Source organism: Aethina tumida, chromosome 4 (assembly GCF_024364675.1).
Source record: "Aethina tumida isolate Nest 87 chromosome 4, icAetTumi1.1, whole genome shotgun sequence".
NCBI lineage: Eukaryota > Metazoa > Arthropoda > Insecta > Coleoptera > Nitidulidae > Aethina > Aethina tumida.
Window position 1 is genome coordinate 18,066,147 of NC_065438.1, and position 17,513 is coordinate 18,083,659.

The 17,513-nt window shown below is 29.9% G+C and overlaps 1 protein-coding gene across 2 annotated transcripts in view; it reads left to right on the forward strand.

Annotated features, from left to right (window-relative positions):
- Positions 1 to 17,471, forward strand: part of LOC109599739 (zinc finger protein 91-like) — a 68,188-nt gene extending 50,717 nt beyond the window's left edge. For both annotated transcript variants that reach the window (XM_049966825.1, XM_020015763.2), the window contains exons 3-6: positions 1,617 to 1,802; positions 2,260 to 2,495; positions 6,078 to 6,228; positions 16,700 to 17,471. In XM_049966825.1, coding sequence (XP_049822782.1) covers positions 1,617 to 1,802; positions 2,260 to 2,495; positions 6,078 to 6,228; positions 16,700 to 16,959 — 833 coding nt within the window. In that variant the 3' untranslated portion in view covers positions 16,960 to 17,471. The remainder of the gene's footprint in view (positions 1 to 1,616; positions 1,803 to 2,259; positions 2,496 to 6,077; positions 6,229 to 16,699) is intronic.
- The last annotated feature ends 42 nt before the right edge of the window (positions 17,472 to 17,513 follow it).

The following is a 17,513-nucleotide window of genomic DNA, read 5'->3' on the forward strand; positions in this document are numbered from 1 at the left end:
TTTAATTTTATTAATATCAGTGACAATAACTGATCATTTTGTTAAAAATTTAAATGAAAAATTTATTTAGATTAATTTGATTAATCAATTAATTGTTTTTCTAAAATTATTTATAGCTAAAAATAAAGTTGAATTAGTCAATAACTGCAAGAAAAAAGGTCACAAAACACTTTATTGAATGGTCATTTAATTTTATTAACATGAATGGCAATAACTGATCATTTTGTGAAAAATTTAAATGAAAAAATTATTTAGATTAATTTGATTCATTATTAACTACTTTTCTAAAATTATTTATGACTAAAAATCAATTTTATTTAGTCAATAATTTCCAGATAAGTCATAAAACACTATATTTAATGACAACTCAACCGTATCAATTGTGGTGACATTAATTGATACGGTTGAATTGATTTTATTAAAAATTTCAACTTAAAAAATTATTTCGATGAATTTAATATATTAACTGTTTTTCTAAGATTATTTGTGACTCAAAATCAGTTTAGTTTAAGCAATAAGCGCCAGAAAAAAGGTCATAAAACATTTCATTTAATGGTCATTTAAATTCATCAAGACTTGTGATAATAATTTGTCGAAAATTTAAATACAAAAAATTATTTCGATTAATTAAATTAATTAATTGCTTTTCAAAAATTGTTTATGACTAAAATTAATATGATTCAATCAATTACTTCCAATTTGGCCATAAAACATTCTATTTAATAACAACTCAATTTTTTCTATTCTGATGATAGTAATTCAAAATTTTATCAAGGCCAAAAAATTATTTCTATGAATTTAACGATTTAATTAGTTTATTGTTTTTTCTAATATTGTTTATGACAAAAAATCAATTTGGTTTAATCAGTAATTATCTGGAGAATGGTCATAAAATATTTTATTTAATGACCGTTCAATTTTATCAATACAACAGACAATTTTATCAAAAATTTCTAACCGAAAATTTATTTATGTTAATTTAATTAATTAGTTTATTTGTTAATATTATTTATGACAAACAATTTATTTAATGACTATTCAATTTTACCAATGTCAGTGATAGTAATTGATAATTATATCAGAAAATTTTGAATCAAAAAAATTATTTCAATAATTATAATTGGTAACTATTCCCAAACTTATTTATAACTAAAAAACAGTTTCGTTTAGTCAATGAAAAGGTCATAAAATGCTTTATTTAATGACCACTGAGTTTTATTAGTGACAAAGAAAATATTGTCAAACTGCCAATGTCAAAATTTAAGCGAAAAAATTATTTTCATCATTTTAATTAATTAATTAACTGTTTTTATATTAGTTATAACTAAGAATCATTTTGTTTTAATCGTAGTTTCGTTCCACGGGCTTCTTTTAAAGTTACTTCACCTCTTTGACGTTATAATCAAATTTAAACTTTACATCGTTCAATATCAATTAACCTCAATCATTAAGGTTATTCAAAACATTAGTAGCATCGTTTTCAAAAGTCCAAACGTTTCCATCAATATTATTTCGTGTTCGACCCAGTTAAAAAGGATAAACAGTGTCGCTGTTGCTGCTCAAGTTTCGTCATTTGGAAAGACGTGGAAGTTGATGGCGATTTTGTTTGGTTTCAGGCATGAGCGCGTTGATGTATGCGAATTCCCTAAACCACTTGGTGACGTCCCCGTATCACCCTTACATGTGGCATCCAATACCCGGCCTCTTCCTCCCCTATTCGCCCGCCCATCGTCCCGAGTCCCTGAGTCCGGAACGTGCCACCTCATTGGACCAAACCTACATGCCGGAAAAGGCGAAAATAGGTAAGAAATTTTACTTTGTTACTTTGTTACTTGTTTCCCTTCGTTATCGGCGGGATAGGACGTACAACGTTCCTAATGGTCATTACGCCGATTATTCGTCCTATATCTGGATTGTTTACCCACAGATATCAGACATTAATTAGACCACAGTTAATTAGTGAATATATACCATAAACCACGTCGTAGATTAACCGCCATAATTAGGCAGATAGCGCACACAAAACCTGGAAACCTCGTAAATTTTTTACCACGATAAAACTATGAGTTATATGACAATGTAACGAGCCAATTGATTTCGCAGCAATTACACCTTATTTATTTATTTTATTTCGTTGTTATAAAGTGACTAATTGCTGGTACGTCGTACGTAAATACATTAAATGCATCCCATTAAAAGAATTCTATTATACAAAACAATTACGTGTGTTTTCTACGTCCTTGATTTGGTAATTTGCAGACGAAGATGCCCCCCTAAACCTGTCGATGAAGGGTAGATCGAGGACCCACAGCATTTGGTCGCCGGGCAGCCTGTGCGAGCAGGAGATGAAGACGGTCGAGAAGGCCGACTCCAGCCTGGGCTCGACCATCCTTAGTCCCGTCAAGAAGTTCGACAGCCGGTGGAAGTGGGAGCAGGAACGGGAGCTCCAATCCAAGACACACACGATCGGACCATCGGGGGAGAAACAGTTCACGGTTAGTTGAATAATTCATGGAGCGGATTGAGCCATTTGTGGGGTAATAAGTGGATTGGCGATCGATGCGAAACTTTTACGGGATTTAAGTAAAAGTTAAACGACTAAAAGATAAATGTCTAGATTTAATAGGTACTATTTTCGATTAGGCATCATTGCATTATTTATTAAGACATTAGCCGTAAGAATAGACCGATCATTAATGGGGGTTCACGGTGACTATGATTTAGAATAATGTGGATTTAATGTAATAAACTTTTATTGTTTCCGAAGTTTCTCCCTTTCATCGGACAGTGCATTATTAATGGGGCGACTCCCGTTGAATAATGCAGGATTACAATAAAATCTTATAGGTTTTCTGTAAATCTAATAATCAATGGTGTGCCAGTTTGGGTCACACCTACACTGTTCCAAGGATTCAGTGGTGCTTCCTCGTTCTCCCGGCGACATTTCTATGGCATTAACCGACGTTCCAATCCTCGCATGACATTTAAATCCCAGTAAACAATTTCCTGATTGAAATCAGTGTGTGTGTGTGTGTTGTCAGTGAGCGGCAAACATTAAGTCGTTACGTAAAAATAACTTTGACTCCATTATTAGTGAGTTTACCATAAAAATGGCTGTCATGATACGTTTACCTAATGGAGCCTTTAATGGACAACGCTATTAAAATCTTGGCCGGCTTTTTTCTATGAGCCCCACACACAAACTCAATTAATGGTTTACAAACAAAACCTGATGACCAGTCCTTGGTGCATCCTTGGCCATATGGCAAAAATCACATAATTTACAATACCCAAGTCCTCTCCGGCGTTCAGGAACAAAGGAGAAGCGTCCCATCAAAAAAGGTCCATGAATATTTAAATAATGATGTCGTGACAGAAATGCGGTGTACAAAACAAATGAGTATTTTAGTAATTATAAAACAATTAAATCGACGACGGGGAATCCACATGAATCGCATCACTGTCTGAATAATTACTGCTCTACAATTAATAAAACGATGGTGGCGGTGCGGCGGCGGTGGTGGTGGGGTTTTTTCCACGGCACGACACTTTAATTTTTTTGTTGCCACCCTCGATTGATGCGTCTACGGTAAAACCGGCTGAATATTTAATTTACCAATTTAGAACAATTATATAATATAATTCGGTATCAAGGGGGAGCTTTGTTTTTGTGTATTTTTTTACCGCCCCCCGATTGGAATAAAGAACGAAAGCACAATTTCGATTTGATGTAATTATATACATAGTCTTGGTCTGGGACGTCGTACACCACAATTAGTGTTGCTTTCATTTGTTTCAACGGTTCTTTACTGATGTTTTATTTAATTGGTGCTGAATTATTTACACCTTTGGCTTTGGTGTGTTGGAAGCTGCCTCCAAACCATCTGGTTTAAGTCAACATTGAGTTTTTGGTTGAAACGTCAGAAGTTTTAGTTTGAGTATTGAATTGTAACCGTTTAAATTTCTCAAAACTTTTTTTAATAATATATTCTTCATTTCATCTTTAGTAAGTACTACTAAAATCTAAAGTAACCTAACTTTCTTGAGTATGAAATTAACAACTCTCTTCTAATGTTTTATGTAACTGACGATGAGCTTTGTCTTTAGTCTGTCTGTAGTTTAACTCAATGATGATGAAACTACCTCCACAGCATCTAATTTAAGCCAAAATTCAATTTTTAATTAAAGTATCAATAATTTTTGGTTGAATATTGAATTGTAATCATTTGGACTTGGGTTGTATTGTTCATCAGACATCAAACATTCATGTTCAACTTCTCAAAACTTCCAAGAGTTGGAGAACTACAAATTACTTCATTTCATCTTTAGTAAGTACTACCAAAACTAACCTTCTTGACTATGAAATTAACAACCAGTCTTCTTTATATTTCCAAATACCACGAATGAAATGTCGTAGTTACAACAGATACAAATATATGCATAGTCTTGGTCTGAAACGTAGTACTTCACAATTAACCTACCTTTAACTGCTTTCATTTGTTTCAAATGATCTCTTCCAATGTTTTATGTAACTGACGTTGAATTATTTACACCTTGGTCTGTCTCTGTAGTTTAACTCAATGGTGACGAAACTACCTCCAAACCACCTAATTTAAAACAAAATTAATTTTTAGTTGAAGTATCAATAATTTTTGGTTGAATACTGAATTTTAATGATTTGAACTTGGTTTATATTGTTCATCAGGCATCAAACATATTCAACTTTTCAAAACTTTCAAGAGTTATTTTTAATGGAGAACTACAAATTTCTTCATTTCATCTTTAGTAAGTTCTACCAAAACTAACCTTCTTTACTATGAAATTAACAACTAGCCTTCTTTATATTTTCGAATACCACGAATGAAATGTCGTAGTTACAACAAATATATGCATAGTCGTGGTCTGAGACATAGTACTTCACAATTAACCTTCCGTTAATTGCTTTCATTTGTTTCAAATGATCTCTTCCAATGTTTTATGTCACTGACGTTGAATTATTTACACCTTTGTCTTTAGTCTGTCTGTAGTTTAAGTCAATGGTGATGAAACTACCTCCAAACCATCTGATTTAAGCCAAAATTCAATTTTTAGTTAAAGTATCAATAATTTTTGGTTAAATATTGAATTGTAATCAATCACTTGTTTTGTACTGGTCATCAGACATCAAACATACATGTTCAACTTCTCAAAACTTCCAAGAGTTATTTTTAATGGAAAACTACAAATTTCTTCATTTCATCTGTAGTAAGTATTACCAAAACTAACCTTCTTGACTATGAAATTAAGAACTAGTCCCCTTTATATTTCCAAATACCAAAAACAAAATATTGTAGTTTTAACAGATACACATATATACAAAGTCTCGGTCTGAGACGTAGTACTTTTCAATTAACCTTCTTTTCATTGCTTTCATTTGTTTCAAATGATCTCTTATAATGTTTTATGTAACTGATGTTGAATTATTTATATCTTTATCTGTAATCTGTCTGTAGTTTCAGTCAATGGTGATGAAACTACCTCCAAACCATTTGATTTAAGCCAAAATTCATTTTTTAGTTGAAGTATCAATAGTTTTTGGTTGAATATTGAATTGTAATCATTTGAACTTGTTTTGTATTGTTCATCAGACATCAAACATATATGTTCAACTTCTCAAAACTCGTAAGAGTTATTTTTTACTAAATAGAAATTTCTTCATTTCATCTTTAGTAAGTACTACCAAAGCAAACTTTCTTGGTTATGAGATTAACAACTTCACTTCTTTAAGTTTTCAAATACTAGGAACATGTTATAATTACATCAAATACAAACATATTCATAATCTTTATCTGGGATGTGGTACTTCACAATTAGCCTTGCTTTCATTTGTTTCACGGATCTTTTCTAAAGTTTTATGTAATTGATGTTGAATTATTTATACCTCTGCCTTTGCTATGTGTGTAATTTAAGTCAATGATAATGAAACTGCCTCTAAATCATTTGATTTATTCCAACATTCTGTTTTTTCCTCATTATGTCAATATTTTTTGGTTGAACATTGAACAGAAGGCATTTCAACCTGTTTTAAATTGTTTCAGTGCCAACAATGTGGAAAATCCTTCAAAAGATCTTCCACCTTATCCACACACCTGCTGATCCATTCCGACACAAGGCCGTATCCTTGTCAGTACTGCGGAAAGCGGTTCCATCAAAAATCGGACATGAAGAAACACACATACATCCACACTGGTAAGTAGATCATTTAGAAAGCCATTGTTATAATAAAGGGTTTGTTTTTAATCCTCGACACGAAAATAAAAAACGGCTTGAACACAAGACAGATGTTCCAGTTAAAATAATAACAAGAGGTTGCTTTGGGATCTTGTGATTATCTTCACTTGCATATTGATGAACCGTACAAATCCTTCCCCCTTGTAATTTAATTTATTATTTTAAATTCTGTCTTCGTTATAATGAACCGAGAATTATTAATGCACCGGGTAATAAGACCAGCGCCATAAATTTTTGTTTAAACTTTTGAAAAACACCGCATGATTAATATATGATTTGGAGTGTACCACATAACTTTCAGCATTTACATGATAAATATTAAATAGCGAAATTACTCCTTTCCACGTCAATCGAATACGTTTTATAATTTATGAAAATTTAAACTGTGTTACGTAGCGTATAATTTTCGTAATGTGTTCCGCAAGTTTTATTACAAGTTGGAAACTATCCGTGTAATATGGAGAATCAAGTTCCATATTAAATCTTTACGGACGAAGTTCGACTCGGTAATGTCAGTAATGTAGCTCGTGTACATGGGCGTGCATACCAAATCATCCCGCATCGGGGAAACAACAAAATAACCCCTTCGCTTCGTTTAAGACCGAGAACGTCGTCCGACTGTTGTTCACCGAACTCACCGCGTACTTTTTCCCCGACGCATGATGAGAACAGATGTCGGTTTCGGTGCACGCAATGCACCCATGGCCGGCCCATTAGGCGACGCATGTGGACGTGCGGCAACCCCATTTAAATAAATTATTAATTGTCCGTGTCATTCACGATTACCAATTCCTATTGCGACGCCAGATTTATGATTCATTTTATGGCGAACTATCAATCAAAACATGCATCGCTGTGCAACCTCTTAATGCCCTTAGACCACCGCCAATAAAATTGATTGATGTCTAATGCCTCGGAAACGTCTCCATAGAAAGGAACGCGGCGATTTTTTCAACGGGTCGGGTCGTTAAGTGTTTATTTATGTCAATATTCATATTTATGGCGGTAGAAACGCCGGGCTGGACTTCCTACATGGACGCCAGACAATAAATCCATATGGGGATTGACGAACCTTTAAACTGGGTTTTTATTGACAACTTGTCTTCCTTAAGGGAAGTGTGGAATATTATTACAAAGACAAACATCTTTTCATGAATAATTGGAGGAAATACGAGACACATCCTTCAGATGTGAAGAAAAGTGAAACATGTCTTCCTTAAGGGAAATGTGGGGGATTATTAATTACAAAGACAAACAGGATTTCATGAAGAATCTCCCTTCTCACAGTCTTCAGGCATGATGAAAAGTTTTACATCACATCTTGAAACTTCTCTTCCTTAAGGGAAGTGTAGAAGATTATTAACTACAAAGACAAACAGCATTTCTTAAAGAATTGAAGAGAAAAAGAAAAGAATCTTCCTTCTTCCAACCTTCAGGTATTATAAAAAGTTTCACATCACTCCTTGAAACTGGTCTTCCATAAGAGAAAGGTGGAAGATTATTATAAAAAAACACCATTTCAAGAAGAATTGAAAGGAAAATGAGAGAGATACTTGTTTTTCCAGCCTTCAGGTACGATGAAAAATTCCACATCACTTCTTGAAACTTATCTTCCTTAAGGAAAGTGTAGAAGATTATTAATTACAAAGATAAATAGCATTTCTTAAAGAACTGAAGAGAAAAAGAAAAGAATATTCCTTCTTCCAACCTTCAGGTATGATAAAAAGTTTCACATCACTCCTTGAAACTGGTCTTCCATAAGAGAAGGGTGAAGGATTATTATAAAAAAACACCATTTCAAGAAGAATTGAAGGGAAAATTAGGGGGATACTTGTTTTTCCAGCCTTCAGGTACGATGAAAAGTTCCACATCACTTCTTGAAACTTGTCGCCCTTAAGGAAACTGTGGAAGATTATTAATTACAAAGACAAACTGCATTTCTTGAAGAATTGAAGAGAAAAAGAAATGAATCTTTCTTCTTCCAACCTTCAGGTATGTTAAAAGTGTTGAAACTTACAACAAATACAAACTGAAGGGTAAAAGAAGGAACCACCTTTCTTCCTCAGGTCTTGTGATACGAAAACTAGCTTATTTTATTTAAATTTTCTCGTTTCAAGTAGTACCAAAACAAATTCCTTTGACTATGAGAAACAAAGAGCAAAAACAAGTATAATTCTTGCTCAGCATTATGCTATGACCAAAAGTTATTATTCATTCACTCACCAGTTGTACTTAATTAGTCGTTGATGATCACCATTCCCTAATTCCAAGAGAGGAAACATGCCTGAAGATGATCAAAGTCAATTTCCGATGTGCTTAAAGACAAACAACGTTGATTATCATTCCAATTCGCACCTAAACACTTTTACGATCTCGATAGCGATTATTATAATTCCCGATTAAAACAATTTGCATAAGTGCTGTCGGGTTTTATGCAAATGCGCGTGAATTCGGAACGGTCGCTTAACAATGTCGTCGGTCTTTAGGTAATGCAATTATAATAATGTGGCACGGTAATGAGGCGACACGCGTCTCGACCGGAAGACCACTAAGCGGCTGACGTTCGGGGTGTTGTTCAGATTCCGGACCGACTTCCTGTCCGACACGCGACCATCGCACATCAATGGGCACCTTTTATGTTGCCGTTTCCCTTGTTAACGTCGGTGGAGGAACGGGCAAATCACCCGGTGATTAAAGGAAAATTAATTCATTTTTTTGGACACCACACCACAAGACTGGAAATCTTGTTACACAACTTCCTTGAAACAGCTGAAGGAGTGAAGAAAAGGAGCTTTTCTTCTTCAAGTATTATGACGTATTAGGAAGTTATGCTTCAGATATTATGTTCCAAAAACTATTCATGCCTTTCTCTTGCTCATCAGTTGGTACCACTTTGCTGGTTAGCTTGTTGATGTTCATGGATGAAAAGGGAAATCACCTTTGGTGATAACAAGCTCAAACCAAGGCCACCGAATCTTCTGACCACCAAGCTGGCAATCTCATTGCAAAACCGATAAATAACCGATGATGAAAAAAGATTTTGTACACAATATTTAAACGGCCACAACCTGCATGCATTATAATTTCACCCAGCCATCTGCCGCGTTCCTTAATCAATAACGTACGTAATTATTGCACGAACAATTATTTCTAGGACAGTTTTAATTGCAACGCGAGTAATTTACGTAATTACGACTGATAAAATCTATGCCCGTACGATTTTGTTTTTACAACCGTCGATACGAACGAAACAAGCGGTCGCTGATTGAATCTGCACATTTCATAAATGGCTAATCGTCGTATCAACTGAATCGATTGCGGTCCCAGAGGCTTGTGACGTGACCGGTACTACCTGAGCCCGATGTATTTTTTTCCAGCCTCCCGTAAAAAATGACATATTATTCTATATATTCATTATCATAGATGATTGACAGTAAATGGACGTGCGAGGTCTTTGATCGTGCTGACATACTTTTTCGAGCTTAAAGAATCACTAAAAAGAACGGCACGTCACCGTTGCGAGAGGACTTATACGCTATTTATTATGCTTTCAGTGCCTATTTATCTGCGACGTGTTCTTTGATTTAATATTGGTGAATTGATGTCTACTTTGTGATTAAATCATTTGCGGGCTGATTTATAAACGACAACAAAATTATATCTCGTCCGACGCGTACACCAGTTTCAGCCGGAGCCGTTTCTACGTCATACCAAATCCGGGCGTGTTTAACAACTAATCGGACACGGCATCTGTTTGTGTGGCTATTGTTGGTGTTGTTTTGCCGTTGTGCTGGAAGACAATTTGAAAAATTCTAATGCCCGATGCAGTTGATTGAACGTGACGTGCAAAAAGTGTATTCGTTTTTATTAATTCCTTCCTTAAGTTCCATGTTGGTGTTTTACTTACTTACTATTAATGTTGATTGAAGAAGAAGAAAATTAATTATCATTATTTTTGAACTGCACGAACCTTTGGAGATGAAAAAGTCATACCAAGACAAATAAATCTGTCACCACAAGGCTGGAAATCTTATTACACAACTTAATTCCTTGAAATAATTGAAGAAGAGAACAAGAGGAGCATTTCTTCTTCAAGTATTATGGCATATTGAGAAGTATACACCAAACATTATGTTCCAAAAACATTAATTTATCATGTGGACCCATACTCACCAACATATTCTTATTCAAAATTTCCTATCCGTCGCTTAACTTTTGCACTTCATTCAGTAGTTTTCATGTAGATGCTTCCCTTGTAGATGTTGGTTGAAGAGAAGAAAAATCACTTAATAACTGTAATAAATTAATGCACCACACCAGTAATAAAGGATTATTATTAACATTTTCTAAAAATGGGAAACATAAATTTATACAGTCTATGTAATAATAATAATAATAATAATACTTTATTTACGGAATTTCCATTTAATTGATTATTTATATTTATTTAAAAATCGTTTTTTAATAATACTTACAAAAAATTGTTTTTCTAAAAAAATTTTAAAATAAATCTACATAATCTACAAATGAAAATATTCCATTACTTTAATTTATGAACTTAATAAAAAATGCGAGTTTTTAGATTAATTCAATAAGTATTTTTGAAATGTGAAAAAAATTAATTAATATTAGAATTAAATAATTATTTCACTTTTTGAAATTTAATAAGGTATGTGTAAATTTAATAAAATTTCTCAACTTTATATATAAAAATTGTGAATTATGTGAAATTAAAAATATAATTATAATTTTATTAATTTCTTAATTTATATAATCTGAAAATCTACAAATTTAAAATCAAAAAATTCAATTACTTTATCTTATTTCACAATATTTTCTTGAAAATTTACGAATTTAATAAAAAATAAGTATTTAGTATAAATTTCCAAAAAATTAATTAATATTATATTTAAATTATCAATTAATTTTTTAAAAATTAATAAATTATGTGTAAAATTAATAAAATTTCTCAACTTTATATATAAAAATTTATGAAATATGTGAAATTAAAAATACAAAAAATCTACAAATTTAAAACGAAAAAATTTAATTACTTTATATTATTTCACAATATTTTCTTGAAAGTTAATTTAAAATTTATGAATTTAATAAAAAATATGAGTTTTTAGATTAGTTCAATAAGTATTTTTGAAATTTCCAAAAAATTAATTAATATTACATTTAAATGATTATTTTATTTTTTGAAATTTAATAAATTATGTGTAAAATTAATAAAATTTCTCAACTTTATATATAAAAAATTGTGAAATTAAAAATATAATTATAATTTTAATAATTTTTTAATTTATTTAATCTGAAAATCTACAAATTTAAAACGAAAAAATTTAATTTATATTATTTCACAATATTTTCTTGAAAGTTAATTTAAAATTTATGAATTTAATAAAAGAGTTTTTAGATTAGTTCAATCAGTATTCTTGAAACTTCTAAAAAATTAATTAATATTAGATTTAAATGATCATTTCATTTTTTGAAATTTAATATAATTTCTTAACTTTACATATAAAAAATTGTGAAATATGTGAAATTATAAATATAATTATAATTTTATTAATTTCTTAATTTATTTAATCTGAAATTCTACAAATTTAAAATGGAAAAATTCAATTACTTTATTTTATTTCACAATATTTTCTTGAAAGTTAGTTTAATTTTTATGAATTTAATAAAAAAATATGAGTTTTTAGATTAATTCAAAAAGTATTTTTGAAATTTCCAAAAAATTAATTAATATTAGATTTAAATGATCATTTTGTTTTTTGAAATTTAATAAATTATGTGTAAAATTAATAAAATTTCTGAATTAAAAATATAATTATAATTTTTAATAAGATGGAAAACTCAAACCAAGACAAGGAAATCTTATTATACAACTTAATGCTTTGAAACAAGGAGTGAACAAGGGGAACATTTCTTCTTCAAGTATTACGACCAAAAACCTTAGTTTATCAACCAGTTTGTATGGCCATTGTTGGTGTTGCTTCGGAAGACAATTCCAAAAATTCTAATACCCGTCGCAGTTGATTAACGCGTACCACGTACGTGCAGAAACCGAATTCATTTTTAATTAATCGCGACGTTTTTGCGTTAATTTTTCATCTCAATCAAAAGCCGCCACAGCCAAGTTCGTCTAATCGTCGTCGTGGCATCTTCATTGATCCGACCCGATGGATGGAAAAATTGATTGCGGCAAGCATTTAAATGCTGCACGGAATGTATGCTGATTTCTTTGCCTTATACATTTTTTTCAGGTTAGATTGGGAAACATTTTGCGGGCGACATTCCGATCGAAATGTCGAGTTCAGTTTTCCAAAACGGCTCAAAACTGAATGAAGTCATCCAGTCCGTCCGACGGTGATCTTATCGATAAACAAATAGCCTTCATTAGCATAATTGAAACCGATGTTGCCGGGGTGTACTTACTTACTGAATAATGAAAATTACCGAATGGCCCGGGGGAAAAATATATTCATATGGTTTAGTGAAAAACTGTGTTACATGCACGCATTATCAGACGTTAAATATCACTTGTCATAGGGATAATTTAGTAATTGGTCCGCGTCCGCCAAGCCGACATTTGCATAATTTATTTATATTGTAACAGTTTTATAAATTATTTTGTTGCGCGTTGCCGTAATAAAACAATAGATGATGTACTTGGTAAATTTTTTTCCAAGCTAACCTTATAATTTTATCGGGACACAATGGAAATTATGTTTCATAACAAATACTTAGTCCAGAAATTATTATCAATAACCGTTCGACTCAATTACACGTTGCGGCCACTTAACGTAAAATATACCACATAATAAGCCAATTAGTACCGACATTTAAGTGAAAATAAACGCGGAATTGTACGTTTAATAAGATAAAAAAGTAAACAATAATTTCTACAGATGTCACGTACGTGTAAATCAATTAAGTTTATTTAATCGTGGAATGGTGTTGTTGAAATAATAACGTCGGACAGAAATCGTAAATGAAAATCTTGAATAAATATGAAACGTATTCGGTCGAATGAACGTCGTGTTTGTTCACGAGTCCAATGAAAACTCAATTATTGTTCTTTGTGTGATGTGTTTGTTTGATTGGATGTTTTTTCCTTTATTGGCGGGCAAATGAAACTATTATGATTGAGGGTTGGTGTGGAGTACTTAAATAAATTAAGTGGATTTTCTTAAAAAATCAATTTTTTAATGTTCTAATTTATTTTTTATGTTAATATTTTCTCTGTTTAATGAACAATGTAAATGAAAATGAAATATTGGAATTTTTCTTAATTTTTAATAAATTTTAAATTTTTAAAATGAATTTATCTTCAATTAAAAAATTATTCTTCTTATACTCTTTTAATATTAATTTTTTTATTTGATTGTTTATAATTTTTTACAAAATACAAATATTTTTAAATTTTTTTACACTTAATTCAGTTATTTAATTTTAATTTTTTTTTTATTGTTTTTTAACATTTTTTAGATTCTTAAAAATTAATTATAGATCTTTTAAAAACAATTAATTTTAAATTAATCTGTCAAAAAAATAAGTAACAAATTTACCGAATATTTTTTATTAAAAATTTTACTTTCAATAATATGTAATTTAATTTAAATTTAATTAACATTTATTTAATTAAAATTAATATTTAAATCATTCATTTAAAACAAATTGTTTATTAGATTTAATTAAGAATTTTTGTTTATTTAAGTTTAATAAATTAAGATTATTTACTGTTTAATTGATAAATTGATTTTTTGCCTTTAATTTTAAAATCCTTTACATTATTTTCAACATTTTTTATTTTTAAATTTATTTATCATCAAAAATAAAATAAAATAACAAATTTACTAAATATGTTTTATTAAGATTCACTTTTAAGAATATTTAATTTAATTTAAATTAATTATTAGAATGTACTTAATATTTATTTAATTAAAATTGAATATTTTCATTCAAAACAATTAATTTAAACATTACATATTTTACATTATCATATTTAATTAAGAGTTTTTGTCTATTTAAATTAAATTAGTTAAGACTCATCTGTGTTTAATTGATTAATTTTTTTCTTGTCCTTAATTTTAAAATTATTTATATTTCAATATTTTTTAATTTATCAAATTAATTTATTATAATTAATTTGAACTTTTAAAAACAAATATTGTTATTTTTATATGAATGTCTCATCAAAATAATAAAAATAACTTTACTAAATAAATATTTTTTATTACAAGTTTTACTTTCAAAAATATTAAATTTAATTAAATAATTATTAGAATGTTGGTGTATTTAATGTTTATTTAATTAAAATGAAATATTTTCACTTAAAACAAATAATTTTATAAATTACAAAATTTACATTGTTAGATTTAATTAAGAGTTTTTGTCTACTTAAATTAAATAAATTAATCACTATTTAATTGGTAATTTTAAAATTCTTTACGTTATTTTTCAACATTTTTTTTAAATTATCGTATTAATTTAATATATTTAATTTGAACTTTTAAAAACAAGTATTTTTACTTTTATTTTAATTTCTCATCGAAAATAATATAAAACAACAATTTTTCTAAATATTAATTTAATTATAACAATGTTGGTGTATTTAATATTTATTTAATTAAAATTAAATATTCCCACTTAAAATAAATAAAATTTTACCTTATTAAATATAATTAGTTTTTTTCTATTTAAATTAAATCACTCTTTAAATGATAAATTTTTTTTAACTTTAATTTTTAATTTTTTTATTTTATTTTTCAGCATTGGTTAAGTTATCAAATTAATTTATGTTATATAATTTAAACTTTTAAAAACAAATATATTTATTTTTAAATTAATCTGTCACCAAAAATAATATTAAATAACAAATTTACTAAATATGTATTTTTTATTACTTTCAAGAATATTTAATTCATATTAATTATTAAAACGTTCGTGCATTTAATATTTAATTAATTAAAGTTATATATTATTCATTTAAAATAAATAATTTAAAAATTACAAGTTTTATATTATTAGATTTAATTAAGAGTTTTTTCTATCTAAATTAAATAAATTAAGACTTCACTATTTAATTGATAATTTAATTTAATGATCAAATTAATTTATTATATTTAATTTGAACTTTTAAAAACATATTTTTATTTTTAAATTAATTTCTCATCAAAAATAATGTAAAATAATAAATTTACTAAATATTTTTATTACAAGTTTTAATTTCAAAAATATTTAATTTGATTAATTTTTATTATGTAATATTAATAATATTTGTTTAATTAAAATCAAATATTTTATTTTATTTTATTTTTTTATTGTCCTTTAATTAGTTAGTTCTAATTAAATATTTAATACTAAATAATTTTCGTAAATTATTTTTAAAATGTTTAATTGACTAAAAATTAAAATTAATTAAAATTCCATTTAAAATAAGGAATTAAAAATTATATTACAAAATCTTTAATTGACCTGAAATTTTTAAAATTTTGTTTATTTAATTTTCATGGAAAGAAAAAAGATTAAAATAGGTTTTTTGTATTACAAGAATATTTGAGCACTTCAAACAAATGTCAAGTTTTTTTTCTATAATTAAGCTTACTATAGACACGTTTAACCGAAAATTCTATGAATTTTTTAGTCAGTTAATACTTTTTTAGTAATTATGAATTCACTTTTTTATATTAATTGATTTCTCCTTCTGGAGTCCTGTCGATTGCTTATTGATTCGGATAACCATCTGTTCATTATATTAACTACGATTAGTCAGTGAAATAATAATTAGTTAATTAATGTGAGAACATCAAATATTATATTATCATTTACCTCGTACTTGTCCAAGTGATCTAGTTGAAAAGTTGTATTAATTTATGCTAATGACGAACAGCATTAGCCTAAAAAATCGATAAATCTGACCGTTGACAATAACAGATTATCGAATTTATTCGAAACTTTTTCAAATGACTCACAGAAAAAAGCCAAAGCCATTAGCAGCGTTTTAGCATGTGAATGGAATCATTTTTTCAATGGACATTGTGGTCGACCTTTATATGGAAATTTGACAAACTTATGAAGAATAAAAAAAAAAGTTTTTCAATCACATAAATCAACACCCAATACCAAAACCGGCCAACCTCCTTATCACCGCCAAAGTTAAACGTGATGGAACATTAATAGTCCCGTGTTTGTGTCGAAGGTTTAAACACCCGCATCTCGTACGAAATACAGACGTTACCCTTCATTAAACGCACCATTGCCACCGTCTAACCTTTCGCAATAATCTTTACACGGTTTAGCATTACCCGTAATCAAATCCGGCTCCCCGGAGCGGCACGGCTGCTACGAGGGGGGAGAGGGGGGAGCCGATTTCGAAACCCCACAAGCTACCCTACTAATTATCTTGTCCTTGTTACAGGCGAAAAACCTCACAAGTGCGTCGTGTGCTCGAAAGCGTTCAGCCAATCGTCAAATCTGATAACGCACATGCGCAAGCACACGGGCTACAAGCCGTTTTCCTGCGGCCTCTGCGAAAAGGCATTCCAGAGGAAGGTCGACCTGAGGAGGCACAGGGAGTCGCAGCATCCCTCCGTCCCCGAATCGGTCATCTCGAGCGTCTACAGGCCGACGGACGTCCGCATGGACGACGTCAAGTCGGAGGTCAGCAGCAGCAGCTAAGAGTTTGCCGGGGAGACCGCCCACGTTCCTTCTCCACGCTCGCCCGATTGTTGATGTTGATGTTGTAAATGCGGGGCCAAAGTCGGATGACGTACTCGTGCCATTTTGATGCCCGTGATCGACGAAGTGCCATCTTCAATGTTTAGTCTCGGCCATTGAGTTCATTTTGCCATAAACGTTTTGCCGTCCAGACGATGATGAAATTTTAGCGGACCAAAGCAAGAAATACGCTTAGCGACTGTACTGTTTTTATGATAATTCGTTAGTTTTATTGTGTTGATTGATAATTTTTGGGGGGAAACACGAGGTACAGCTTAATTATATTGGTTTATTGTACATAGAGTTTTTTTTTTTGGGACTTAAATACCAGTCTAGTCTAAGGATTTTTCGTTCGAGAATGGATCGTTACCGTTTGTTTGTATAAAGTGCAAATAGTGTCCAAATTATATTTTGTTACCCAAGCTCTGTAAAAAAAATGTATATTTCAGACTTATTAAAAATATTAATAAATACTCTTAATGATTAATTAATTAAAACAAAATTTTAAGATAGTA